General features: G+C 36.1%; 1 protein-coding gene across 7 annotated transcripts in view; it reads right to left on the bottom strand.

The window, feature by feature from the left end:
- Positions 1-2,351: 2,351 nt before the first annotated feature.
- KCNMA1 (potassium calcium-activated channel subfamily M alpha 1) overlaps positions 2,352-14,550 on the bottom strand; it is a 474,521-nt gene continuing 462,322 nt past the window's right edge. For 2 of the 7 annotated variants that reach the window (XM_082054432.1, XM_082054433.1), the window contains exon 28: positions 8,794-13,445. In XM_082054432.1, the coding sequence (XP_081910558.1) occupies positions 13,196-13,445 (250 nt within the window). In that variant the 3' untranslated portion in view covers positions 8,794-13,195. Of the gene's footprint in view, positions 6,326-8,793; positions 13,446-14,550 lie in introns of those variants that run through there. The other 5 variants (XM_082054435.1, XM_082054436.1, XM_082054430.1 and 2 more) reach the window with 5 other exon arrangements.

Genomic DNA, 14,550 nt, shown 5'->3' with positions numbered 1-14,550 from the left:
CACTCCCAAACCATAATTAAATAGACATGAGTAGCCATCAAAATATATTCTATATATGTGTTCGTGTGTATGTGTATTTTTTTCTGAAGGAAGAAAAAACTATCAGCTTTGAACTCTACAGAAGTGCAGCAGTTAAAGTTACCTCAACTTTTCTTTTTTTTTGGATAAGTGTATGTGTCCCAAGCTATACCATGGCAGAAGCAGTACTTTATAACTCCTACTTAAGGAAAACTTGAGATAACATCTGATGACCTTTTCGTGTAGTTCCTGTTAGTTATTGTCCAGCCAACAAAGTGCTCATATGACAAATCTTTAATTTCTGAAAAAATCTTTTCTATTACATATATTTAGCTGCATATATGTTGTGTTGGTGGTGTTTGTTGATTTTTTTTTTTAACATTATAAAAACCTCCTCTAAAATGCATTGGCTGAAGCAGTAAGAAGTTTTCTCCCAACCTCACTAGGGTTCTAATTAGATGCAGCGTTACTGTGGTTAGCTTCTTAAGTTAGATGTTCTTCTTAATTAGACCCAAAATGATTAAAAAGAAGGTATTTTATATTTTGGGTTTTTTTCTTCCTTCCCCTTCTCATTTTGACCATTATATAAAATAGATACTTTAGTCCAGCAGTCCTATTCTATTAACTTCAGTGGAATTTACTTGGTTATATAGACTACTGCACATTATAAACTATATCGTTTCAATGTGGGTGCATGTTCTATAGGAGAGAATATCTGTGCAGAATAGCTACATTACTTGTATAATACAGCTTTGATAAATGCCGGGGCAGAGTTGTCAATACTATAGACCTACGTACCATCCTAGGCGGCAGCAACAGCTGAACAGCTACTCCATTCCTTCCATTATTTCAGATGGGGACTGTACCCACACCTACAAGTATTGCTCAGTACAAAAGTACTACAAATATTATGCCTGCTAACAGAATATTAGGAGACCTGGTGTGCATATATAATGAATTTAAAAGCACTATATCCCCTAAACCTGGGATTGTTCTAACACCCCTAGAATGAAGAAAAAAAAAAGTGCTTATTCAAATGTTGGGGATATTGGTGGTTGAGGTGGCAGGGAAAATAAAGAACTATTCTTTACCCTGAATTTTTCTATGCATTGGCCATTGACTTTGACAGATATTCCCAGGCCAACCCAATGTAATACAGGAAAGGATTTCTGTTTTCACATTGAATAACACTGCCTTTCACACACTTGGTTGTTTTGTTTAAGCACATTTGAGACTAGAGATTAGAAGTCAGATGCACGCTTCTTTTGGTGCTAAGAAAACGCACAATGATAACAGCTTTAAAAACAAAATACCCCTCCACACACTCTGAACTCAATGTGGGATCCAGAAGCCCTTACGAACATACTTCTTGATAAAACCATTTACGCACCTGCTCTGTTTTTAACTTTGAGCCCATGTAAGTCAGCTAGAACAGGGAAGTTGCTACATGTTTATGGATTTGCCAGTGAGTGACCAAGCAGTGAAAACATGCATAATTACCCATTTATAAATTATTGCTTTTTTACTATACATTAGTTATGCATCCAATTATTGCAGTAGTTGTTAGATGTAGTTTACACACACACAAACCCCAACAAATACAGTCTTTTCAGAATGAGAACATGCTATTATAATTTTTCTCTTCTCCTACTCTGTGAAGAGTTCAAGAAATGCAGATCTTTCTTACACTGGCCAAAAAAACCCAAAGAACAACCACCAGCTTGCTGACTACCACCCAACAGCCTATAATAAAAGGCTACAGACAATGCTTTTGTAGTGTCTCCTGTACATCACACACAAACTACTTTTCCCCTTTTCCACATTTGGCTGAGGCCAATTAAGTCTTTTCAAATCTGTGCTGCCTAAGTCATTGGGTGGTGTTTGCCTTCTTTAAAATTCAAAAATAGGGAAAAAAATATCTTTAGTGGGACTAAACCTACCTGCCTGCTACAACAGCATGTAAGCTGCTGATGACTCTTCAATACATCTGTGTGGCTTAATAAGGGTCACAGGATCCTCATTATCCTGAAGCTCCTGGCCTTCACTGTGTATAAGCAGCACCTGCTTTCCCATCAAAGATGAACTGTAAATAGCCACATGCTTACAGCTGCAGGGTCCCATTGTGTTACAGGTGGAGTAAGAAGGTTGTTCATTAACCTGTAGCACTTATAACTAATCATGCCCCACTTCAAGTGGTTTGTATGTTCTGCCACATGTACCTTCTACTGTCTGGCCATCAATGCTGATTTGAAAGAAGAAAAGATGTTAAAATGCAGGTGACAGTTTTAGAAAGTTTTTGAAAAATGCAAGGAAATGTTTGCATTTTTTTTCCCCCCAGTAATAAATACTTTGTATAGTTATCATCTTACATGGAGGCCTTAAAAAACTGCATTTAGACTCTGAATATCTTGTTTTCTTTATATCTTAACTTTTGCTGTGCTTGGCACCCAAACAACACCTCATCAGAAGACAATTTTAGCCTTTCATCTTAGTGTTTAACAGGCTTCAGGGGCCAAATTTAAATAATAACCAGGAGCAGACTTTCTGGAAATGTGGGAGTATGCCTGTGCATGGGTTTGAGGAGGAGCCAGGAGCACACATCTCCTTCAGCAGTGAGAGAGTTTTCTGCAGTGGACTGTGAACCATTAACCTAACTAACAGGAATGGCTGCTTTTTTGGATCAAACCAAGAAGAAACAGTAGGTACAATTTCTCCATGTGCTAGTCTGTAAGTCACAGTTTTTCTTTTTCTTTGTGTCTTTCTTCACCCAGCCCTACCCCCTTAAAAATGACCATCTTCTTGTGATGACTGTATCAAACACGTGCACACCACCTTTTATATATATATATATATATATATATATGTATGAATGCATGACCACACATACATATGTGTGAACATGCATCGATGCAAACACACTCAGAGACACACTCTCTATCTGAGTTACCAAAAAAACCCCAGAATTCTTTGGTGAGTGTTAATTGTGTAGGCAATTAATGAAAAACTGGAATTCCTTTTTTTTTTTTCTTTTCATCTTTTTTTTGGTTTTTGTTGTTGTCTTTTGAGGAAGGAGTAAGAATTATTAATAAAGATCAAAAACATTTCTACATGAGATATCATATGGTTTGTCAGCTGTCACTTAGGCCGTTTGCCTACATCCAAATACTGGTGCTGACCTTATTGTAGCCTTTAATGGCTGAATGCCAAAGATGTCCAACAGGTTTCCTTCATGTTCTGCCATCTAATTGCCAGAAGTCAGTCCTGTGTCTTTGATCATCAAAAAGAGGAGTAACAAAAGATTATTGAGTGCTCTTAGCTTTTCTATAAATGAGAAATGCTAAACTCTAACTATACTTGTTTTTCTCGCTCTCTGCAGGTGTTGTTCTTATCTATCATTACGTGTGGAACTATCTTTGCTGACAGACAGTGTAAGTGTATTTAGATCTTGTCCTTTATCTACGTACAAGTTGGTAGCATGATATTTTGGGGTGTAACAGTTAAACCAGACAAAGACACACCAACCTTAGCTAGGTAGCAGTGTTGTATTTGATTCATTAGTATGTTTTACCCAGTGAATGCTCCCTTCTGAAGGAAGGACACTCAGAAATGGCACTGTATATGATAAAGTATAAGATATAATGTTCTATGCCCCTACAACAAACACCAATCTTCTACAGGAAAAAAAACAAACAAACAAACAAAAAAACAAAACAACAACAAAAAAAAACACAACCACATCTACTTGGTGAAGTTGAATGCAAATTTCAAAAATTCTCCTGTACTCAGTACCAGCTTTTTTGTTGTTGTTGTTTGTTTTGCTTATAATATGAATACAGTTCATAAATGAAAAAGGAGCACTGACTTCGAAGTAAAGGCTTAACATGACCCAAAGTAGAAACTGGATATAGATTATAATGTGTCACTAGCTGAAGCAGCATAGATTGGAAGAACTCATCAGAATAATCTTTTGTTTTGGGACCTGTGAAATGGGTTAAAATGCCCTAACTAATAATGAGAAAACTGCTTACATTGTTGCTTTGTAGGAGAGTGAAATATTTTAAACAATCCAATTTTACAGATACTGTATTAACAAGTCTTGTTATTGTCTTTAAATAGCTACTCTACAAAATGTAACAACAAAGTAATCACAGTCCAAGAAGTCACTCCAGAATAAAGCCTATTAGGTGTTAGTATGGTTATATTTGTACTGCAGCCAGTGGACAAACATTAAAGCTGAGATAGTTTACCTTAAATGTTGGATTACATACTGGACATCATTGTTTTCACAATAAATTCATCTGCTTTGTATTTGTTTGATTCACTGATATTTCTCTAAAAGTACCACAGTATGTTTTATTGTGGTGTTTGTTCAACAATTCTGCAAAATTACAAAGCCTAAAGTTAACCTGCACAATGAAAACCTGCCTTTCCTGATGAATGGGTCCTATGCTTTTTTGTTTTAATCCTTATTAGCTCAGCCTTTTTTAAAATTTTATTTTTTCTTTTATTTTTTTCCTTCAGACAATTGTGTTAGATGTTGCTAATTTGAGACAGAGAGAGTTATTGAGTCATTTAGAACATCAAATGCTTGGGTGGATACATACTGCAGCACAGACATGAAACATCACATTTTTTCTGACGACTGTAAAGCTTGTTGGCAACTTCGTGAAACTACTAACACAAAAGGCACCCATCAAAGGCCTTTTGTAAATTATCATAATAAATACATTCATTGCTTTTATTTTTTTAATTGGTTATTTCTGTACTTTTATGTGTTGTGTCCTAGCAAAGTGAATATAGATTACATTAAACCAAAAAAAAAAAAAGTGTTGCTGTGTGTAGGAATTAACTGAGAACGGCATGTTGTAAGGTTATGGAGCTGACACTAAACCAGTTTTTATCCTGATCTGAGCTCACCAAAAGGAGATTCAGTGCCTTTTACCAGGGTATGAGATATCACCTAAGTGCAAAGATCTGGAGCTAAACCTCTACAAATATCAGGAAGAATTTGAACCAAATACGAATGATGCAATGGCATCAGCACTTCTGAGGTAAGGAACCAAAAAAATATGGTTGATGAGAAGACTTATAACTTATGATATCACACACTGTTTAAGCACTCTGGATTAAAGCACTGAAATACATGGCAAAAGAAGAGGAATTGCCAAGCTTGCCTTCCTGGAATTAGCAACTGCTGCTGGGAAGCAGAGTGGAATTGTCAGATTCACCATTGATAGCAAGTGCTGTCTATGAGCAACTTATCTATGCAGCCTTTGGTTTAGGGTACTGGCGGTCACTGCGCTAGTGTGGCAGAAAGTGATCAAGGATGCTGGGGGAGTGTGTGTGCGCAAGTGGTGTGGAGAGGAGAGGGCACAGAGTGCGTGGGGTTGTTGGACCTCAACATCACTGGCAATTAAGATGATCCGTGTGTGGTAACAAAACAAAGAATATTTTGGAAGAATGTTGCATGTAGGAAAATATAACTTTCAACATCAAAAATAAATAAGTTCAGTTTATTAAGAGCTGGTGTCAATGTGGAACAAAATACACATCCGCCAGTAAAGAAACATTTCGGTGAACTGTTCCTTTTTTTTTTTTCTTCTTTTTTTTTTTTTGATTTACTAAAATACAAGTTGGACCTTTTTTCTTCTGGTTTTTTTTTTTTCTTTTTTTCTTTTTTTTTTTTTTTGCAAATATATCTTTTGTCCCCCTTAATTACATGTTTTTATAACTGTGACCATCATTCTCCTTTAAACCAAAGAGTGAGGTTTGGGGGTTTTTAAATTCTTAGGAGTCTGGCCACATATGCAGTTTTTTTCTTTGATTTTTTTAAGGGAAATACTTGACAATGGGAAAAAAAAAAAAAAAAGAAAAATATATTTTTTTTCTAATAAACAAAAATAATTTAAAACATTAGAGGCTATACATGACTAGTTTTGATTATGTTCATTTATAAATGAAATAATAGTTTCCAAAATACGTGGAAGCAATATTAAAGGCAGACAAACAGAGATCTGTCTACTTTATTTTCCCGTTAAGCTTGCCCTTCTTAACTTCTCCATCAGTGGTTCAGCATGTAAGAGGAATAAATGTCACATCACCATTCATGAAGTTTGTCAGGCTTTAAAAAAATAGTTCTGGCCTCAAAGGAGTCAACATTCATCTTCAACTTCTCTGATTGGTGGTATCAAGCTGCTTGTTGATTTATATTGATTGATCTGATTGGCCATGTGAGTGCTCATGGGCTTGATTTGAATGTTTCTGGGATAGGCATTATCCGGCTCATCTGTAAACCATTTCTTTTCTGCTAAAGAGCAAAATGGGTAGAGACAGAATAAGGAGGAAAAATGAGAGTTTTAATTAGTGAAGCACATACATATAAAAAACATCAAAAAAAAAAAAAGGTGGGAGAGCAGTCAGTAAAGTTTATAGAAAAAGGCAATCAATAGGAGGTGACTTTGACTAATTACTAGAAGCACAGTGCATTAGATTAATACCTCTGAAAATACTTTTTTCATGAAAGGAGGATGACATGTTTGCAGATTTGATACTATAAGCTGAAGAAAATTGTCAATATGTTAGTTTGCTTGTTGAATGTAAAAGATAGCTCCTTTTTCTTCATGCTCAGGTGAACACCCTCTGATTCCGTTATTGGAAAAAAATGATACAAATAAAAGGCTAAACTGAGAAGCCAGGGAGAGCATATGGAGTAAAAGTAATGCAGAAAAGAGCACAAGTCAAGTCCATATATGGAGGAGCACCTAAAAAGTTTGAGGTTTTCTGAACCATTTCAGCCTCAGGGTGGTCACTGCTGATGGTTCAGAAATTGTGCAGGAGAATGTAAAGAACTTTCCACAATTGGTGCTAGAATAAATTGGGCCTGTATTCATGCTGCCAGGTGGCTGCATTCTTGCACAGGATAGCCAGTATATTGCTACTTAGCAATCTGAATGCTTGGGCGCTGCTGAGCTCTCCACTTTGTGAAGGGGCATGGAACACACATGATGCTACAGATGACTGTAGTAGGGGAGCAAGTTAATCCTGAATGGCTTGGTAGTGATACATGACAGCAAGGCAAAGGAAGGGCTTAAAGGAAGATCAGAGGGGAAAATGTTCTTTCTAACGTATTTGGGTAGTGTCTGTTTTCATGAAGATAGGAAGAATTTTATGGTACTGATTTAGGTTGGGCTGGGAGCAATATGGGAGGACGTGAGGATGCTTAGACGCTGCAGCTTTGCAGCCATTCCCTACCTGCTTATGACTGGAAGCACTACATTGAGTTGTTCATATGCAGATGCAGACAAAAAAAACTTCTTAGAATTCACAAAAGAAAAAAAAAAAAGGCAAAATAATTTTTTCTTATTTTTTCTTAAACCTTTTAGAGAGCAATCACTGCTGTCATTTCTTAATTACAGGTGTGCAAATTTACAAGATAGCTCTATTCGCAGACTTAGAAATTCCTAGTCTTACAGTGGTTTATGGCCATTAGCTGTTTGTGCTTTGACAAGCATTTGTGAATGGGGTCTCCATTCTCACCCACCTTCCCCAAATTCCAGAGGTGGATATGCAGAGTAGTGGATACGAATGGTTCTGGGGATGGGATTCTGCAACTGGGGCACAGCAGAGCTGCTGCTCTTACATGTACAAACTACTTCTCATTCCAATGGGGAACTTAAAATGCTTCAGAAGCTTTAGTGTCTCATTTAATACAAACTGCCACTTTTGCTTACCAGTGACATGCTGCTGTATCTGTGCTGGTATCAGGGCAAGAGTGGAAGGAGTGCTCATTTTAAATAAATAAATAACAATAAGCAAAGCAAAATCCACCTTCAAAACCCAAGCACTGAGCACAAAAGCTCAGGAGGTGGAGCAAATAGAAACTGGAAGACTAGGAAGAATAAAGGAGAAATACCTGGGCACAAGTGCATAAAAATAAGCAACTAAGGACCTCTAAAGAAATGGTTTTATTTCCAGAATGACTGGACTTCTCAGTCACTTTTGTGAATATGAAATTTCAACAATTATACCTGATAAGGAACTCATAAGAGTTTATTCAATTTTTTTTAATTCAGCTATGTTACCTGTGCTCATGCTTAAAAAAAAAAAAAAATTGAAAAAAATTGAATCATATTAATCATTAGTGGCTTATTAGTAAGGGTAACCAGAACTACTGTATTGTTTTTCTTGTAATTTTCTAAAATGTATTTTACTAATTCTTAAAATATTCTACTCATCAGGGTAAATAGTTCCCTGCCCCCTTAAAGTTCCCCGAGCCTGAACCATGTTCAATCTCCCATCTCTCTCGCTCTTACCTATTATAATTAAGTTCCCTTTGATTTGAACAGATTGGACGATAGGAATTCATAATGTTACATCCTGCACACTGAAGCTAACTGATTAAGTGCTTTAAATTATTCTTCCTGACAGAATGATAAAGTTACAATCTGTTCAGAGATGATCTACAGCTCGCCAGACTCCTACCGCTTCTTTCTACATTCATTTATCTTTTTGTCAAGCAGTTAAAAAAAAAAAAAAAAAAAAAAGCCTCAATTCCATAGATCTTTTAAAGTCATCAGAACATCTGAATTATTAATGAGACTTTAAGGGAATAGTTCCTGATGGTGGCTGGTTTAAGAAAGGTTGTAGAAAAAAAAATCTGGGAATGTGTACACATCAAAATAATTTCAGCTCCATTTAAAAAACCATTTAGTTCAAGTGTGACACATGAACCATTATGCATTTGTGGAAACCAATTTTATGTGATATACGATTAAACTAACCTTTCAGAGAGGTGTAAAGTGTGATGGTTATCATGTTTTAAAATCCTTGCAAGATCACATCAACAATTTCAAACTAACAGTTTTCTAATGGTTTGTGTTCAAAATGATTTTGAGGCAAGTTAAGCACTGTGAACTTTTATCTCTAGCTTATCTTTTAACACATGGTGAACAAAATTTCCCTTACAAACAGAACTTGATGCAAGTTAATTCTATCTCATAGCAAGAAAGGGGGAACTGTGTGAGTGCCAAGGATCAGGGATGAAGTGAACTGTTTCTCAGCAGTCTGTGCAAAGCACTTCCATTGTCCGGCTTTTCCTCAGAATTTTGAAAACAAGGCGAATATTTATATGTTAATCTTTACAATAAAACTGATATCCAAGGAGCTGATCTTTAAAACAATACTATTTAGTCTCTTTTGCCTTTACCTGGCAAGTAGAAATACAGAAAATAAATAATAAATGAAGAAACTGATAAACTCTAATTTCTTTTGCTGTTTAAATTTCTTTTTGCTGGTGCTGAAACCTTGATCCAGGCATTATCATCTCCAACATCAAATGCTTGGACCCAGCTTTACATCTTTCCTGTTCCTTTTCTGCTCTTAAAATTGTCTTTGACCATATAATGAAAAATCTCCTGTGAAAGCCCATCAACCTCTATACTTACCTTTGAAATGTGAGCTTGACACTAATTTTTTACTCTTGGCCACTAAGATATTCTGCTCCCAGTTACTAAATGTCCTGCTTGAATTCCTTGCACACATTTCAATCTTTTTTTGTTATGATCACAGTCTGGCTTTGATATGTTTTTCAAAGTCTCAGCACAGATTTTTACGTATCTTAAACACACTACTTACACTTTTCTTTAAATCAGCCCAGAAAAACCTTTTTTTAAGTCTTCATATATTGTTATATTCACTAGCTTTTTTTTTTTTTTTTTTTTTTTAAAGTTCTCTGTCATGTTCACTCTCTTTCTCTCCCTTCTGGCATATGTATATTGGTCCTTACCATATGTGTTTCTACATTATAGTGAGAACAGGCATGGTTTTCTATTTTTTTTTTTTCTTTAAGAGGTGTTCAAGAATGTTCCTGATCTTCCTATGCTATTTGACACGTTTGTTTTTGACAGCATCACCTGAGAGATGTTGGAACAGCTTACTTAATGTATCAGAAAGCAGAGAACATTTGCTTTCCTCTGAAACACCTGTGTTTGCAATGGGCTATATCAGCATCCCAGTGCATCCCTGAAGGTTCTAAAGGCCTCATGCTCTTATTACAAACAAATAAAAATTAACATCTTAGTTACTAAGTACTTAGTTACTAAGCATGTTTGATTTGGGATAGTTTTCTGAAGAAACTGGAGATTTCCTGTTACTTTTCAATAAAAAAAAAAAAAAATGACAACATAACATAGTTGATTTAAAAATTCCTCTACTTCTAATGACCAACCTCCCAATTTCATTAGTATGTCTGTATTAGAAAATCTTCAGCACTATAGTAAACTATTTGATCAATTTGACTATCATTAGCAGTGAAAATTGCACATGATATAACTAAAAGTCAAAACTTCTGACTTTAAGACAGAAGATGGAGGAGAATTAGACTTCAAATGTGATTTCAAGAATTCAGGTCTGCATCCATATTAGGTATTTCTCTTCTACTACTCACAAAGTAGACGAGTTGTTTCTCTAATATACACTGTTTATATTTTTTCTATTTGAGCTGCATAGTTATACAAATACTATTTTTTTTTTTATAAAATCATTATGTAGTATGTGACAAGTGGCTTCATATTAACACTTTTCCTTCCTCTGTTAAATGGAAAACAGATGAAACATTAATGGAAAAGCATTTTGGTGTCAAAGCCATTAACATTCTTCCAAAATGCATAACTGCTCTCTACTATCTTCAGTCAATATTGCCAACATAAAAAGATGCTCATGAAGATACACAGGGGAGAGGGGAGTAGGGAGAGGGAAGGAGGAAAGGAATTGGAATGGGGAATGGGAAATTAAAGCAATGTCTGCACCAGGGTAGGAATCTTCATTGAGCAGGAACCTGGGTGTTTACAAAAGGACACGTGCAATTAGAAAGGCAAGCAGATGAGAGGATAAAAAAATAAAACAGGGTTGAGCAACAGCAGCAGCAGCAGCCAGTTTTACTTCTGGTTTGGAGGGAAAAAAAAGGGCAAACCAACAAAACAACCAAACAAACAAACAAACCAATAACTGAATAAAGTTTGTAACTATTTTTTTTTAATTTCACAAGTTTTCACAAGGACAAAGTTATAGAAGGAAACCCACAGCAGTTGCTAGGTCATGCAGAACCATTAATTGTCATACCTTGGCCCATTCTATTCATCCTTGTTGCACTTTAGAGAAAGAAGTAAGCTATGTAAGTTTTACAATGCTTTTAAACTCGTATTTCCTGTTGAGCACTTTAACTGGCACATCCTTGTAATAATAAATATTCTTAGGGCAAAATGTGATAACTTTCTTCACAAAAAGAAACACAAAGAATTTGTCTTTATGATGAAGAGCAACTGTAATAGACTCATTTGCAGGGGTGGATCCATAATTTGCAACATATTTCACTGATAGGTCTTACAGCTGCATTTGAATGCACACACATATACTGTATTCCAATCATTACACTTAACACTGTACAGTGGGACTCTCTGTAGCCCACTTATATGGTTCCAGGTTTTGTCAGTAAAAGTGCTTGGCTTAATTGTCAACTCACACAGCAAGCAAATCTTCAAAATTATCATGCTTGGGTAAAGGGAAGGTAGAAAACAATACTAACCATAAAAGCACCTTGTCTGGGTTGGCAGTTACAATGCTAATCACTCCTACATGTAAATATTTATTTTCAGTCTACATGCTTTCTTGCTGGGTAGCCAGGGAGGTGGTATGTGTTGCTGGCGTCCTTACCCTGGGAAACTCTTCATACCACCTAGAACTAGTTCTATATTTCAAAAGATTGGCATTTGAAACTAAAAAAAAAAAAAGCTGGAAGTATAATTTCTATGGCTGTCTAGGATATGTTCCTTTCCACTACTTTATTTAAGTCCCTGACACAACTTTTGGCTGGCTAGGTGTGTCATTGGTGAGAATCTGCAAGAACCAAACTCTGGCAAGTACCTAGAACATGATGCCTCAGCACAGTGAATATTTCCACCCCAGCCTTTCTGTTCTGCTCATTAGCTGTCTAAGGCACAGCACCTTTTCTTCCCAAATGGGAGAGACCTGAAAGGCACTCAGTTGTCTTCCCCTATATTCCTGTGTACTGGCATGCACCTGTTGAAAAGAACCAGCTAGAACATGGAGCAGGATTTCTGGAGGATCTTTCCATATTAGGACTCTCGTTGGAAGATTTATACCACCCACTCTTTCTTGGAAAAGTTAAACTACCATCTGGGGAAAGGAACAAAGTTCCTCAAGATTTGATACTTAAGCATAGAAAAATGCTTGCTCTTTTCTGAACATTATTTATTCTGTACATAAGGTGACTAATTCACCTTTTAAAGATGTAAAAGTCCCAGGAAGGCAATTTTTAATGACTTACATCCAATATTTATGATACATATGGCTTTTTATCCCAAATGTCAAAAGTGAAAGAAAATATAGCTATTCATGTGGCAGTATAAATAGACAGAATAATAATTTAATACGCAATTAGACTCTTTCTAAACTTAAATTAAACCATTGGAGTTTTACAGCTCCATGCCCAGACCATTTCAGTGTTATGGGGAAAAGACATTATCTCCAAAAGGCTAGTATTTTAGAGAAAGACCTTAAACAAGCAGAAAAATCCCTGATGTTGCTTTGGTATAAAGCAGGTGCGTAGCAATAATCTATACAAAGATCATAAGCTCTATACAATATAAGCTTTGATAGTGAAAAATCAGTGTGTTTTTTGTTTTTTGTTTTTATGAGTTAGTTTTGCAAGCTTCAAATAAATGTAGCGACTCCTGTAAATATGAATATTAAAAAAAAAACCTATTGCAACATACATCAATATTTCTGCACTAAATGACTTTCTTTGTGTAACTCTGACATCAAGAGCAAGTGTTCGTGTTAAATATACTCTGTTTTCTGATGTAGAGTAACTGCAGTGAGTTATTTATGTTTTCAGTGTGCCTATGGGTTTAGAATTTTTTTTCTCCCCTAGCATCATAAATAACTTTTGGTCCGTCTGCTTTGTTGCTGTTGTGCTTAAGGGTTTTATGGCGGTGAAATAAAAATGACAATCACATGCACACTGTCAAACATATGCAAAATATGTGTACAAAAAGGGAGAACTCCATGGGAAAACAGGGAATGTTACTGCTGGAAACATTAACTGTGGAGAATGGGTGGTGAATGCAAGTTTCACACACAGTGGGAGCAGGTACACATATCAAAGTCTATCTTCCTGCACATACTTCTGTTTTTCCCGGGAATCCCTGGTCTTGGTGCGGTTCGGTCGATTTGCTGTTGATGGGATGGAGTGAACAGATGAGCTCTTCTTGCTGGAAGAATAGGAGGAATGGGAGGAATGAGAAAGACTGGCCCGGGACTGGCCAGCATTGTGGTCAAATTGCATCAAACAGAAGATCAAGTCTGTCGGCACGAGCTCAAATTCATATGGTGGGTTTGTGATAACATAACTGAAAAGAAAGGAAGAAAGAAAGAAAAAAAGAGAAAGCAGGTTTAGATTTATACTAAAAAATTATTCTGCAGTTGTTATCTCATAAACATTTACCCAGATTTTTGTGTTTCTGTTTCCTTCAGTGTGTACATCATTTTAGCTCACATAACACCCACTAAGGACCTTCTTACGTCAGATATCTCTTTTTGTATGTTTTCTGTGGCTCAGTCTGAGTAGGATCTTTTTCAAGTGAATCAAGTCATGATTTTTCAAAGAAGACACCACACAAATCACCCTCCTTTCTCTAGCTGCACCAGAATGCAATGAGTCTAGCAAACAAATCTACCTATTGACAGAAACCAGTAACATGTTAAGTGAAATATATCAGCAAATTGGCAGTGAGCTTAATTTTGTTCATTCTTTCCACATGTACATTCATGGCCTCAAAGAGCATTTATAAAGAGAAATCCACACATCCAAGAATCCAGCATTGCTAAGTATACACACCAAGCCTGAAGTAAAACCTCTATCAATTTCAAGAATCCTCACCTTCAAGTAACCCGTTTTCAGGGTAGGAAGGGCTTATAGACCATGCTGCTAAATTTTTCGTATATGTGAAAAACATATTTGAGCAAGGCAAAAGTTATTTTCTGTTCAAGCAAGAAATGAGTAAAAACAGATCACAAAGCTCATGACTTCTTTTCAAATTAATTCAGTGCTCATAAGAAATCTGGCTTAGCTGCCTCAGGGACAGAAGTCACTTATTAGTCCAAGAAATAATCCCATGTGTAGTAAGGACAGTATAAATCTTAACTGAAAATCATTTTTTCTACCCAATTGGTCCAAATCCTCACAGAAGAAACCACTTTGGTTAGCTGCAGGTTGCTTATTGCCATGTTCAACCAATAATGATGCTTTTTGTATAGAATGAAACAGTAACAGATGGTAGATTTGTGATAGTTCTGGTATGCGTCTGTACATGTATTTCTAGTAGGCACTTCATTAAGACACATTTCAAGTGAGCCATTAAATGGCTTTCAGTTTGCAAAGATGGAAATGTATCTGCTCTATTTAAAGCACTGAAGTCAGCCTTGGTGCTACCAATGTAAATATGCAGCCTACCA

Source organism: Streptopelia decaocto (genome assembly GCF_964273445.1).
Source record: "Streptopelia decaocto genome assembly, chromosome: 5".
In the NCBI taxonomy this organism is placed as follows: domain Eukaryota; kingdom Metazoa; phylum Chordata; class Aves; order Columbiformes; family Columbidae; genus Streptopelia; species Streptopelia decaocto.
The sequence above is the reverse complement of the archived record's forward strand: the minus strand, read 5'-3'. Positions and strand labels throughout refer to the sequence as shown.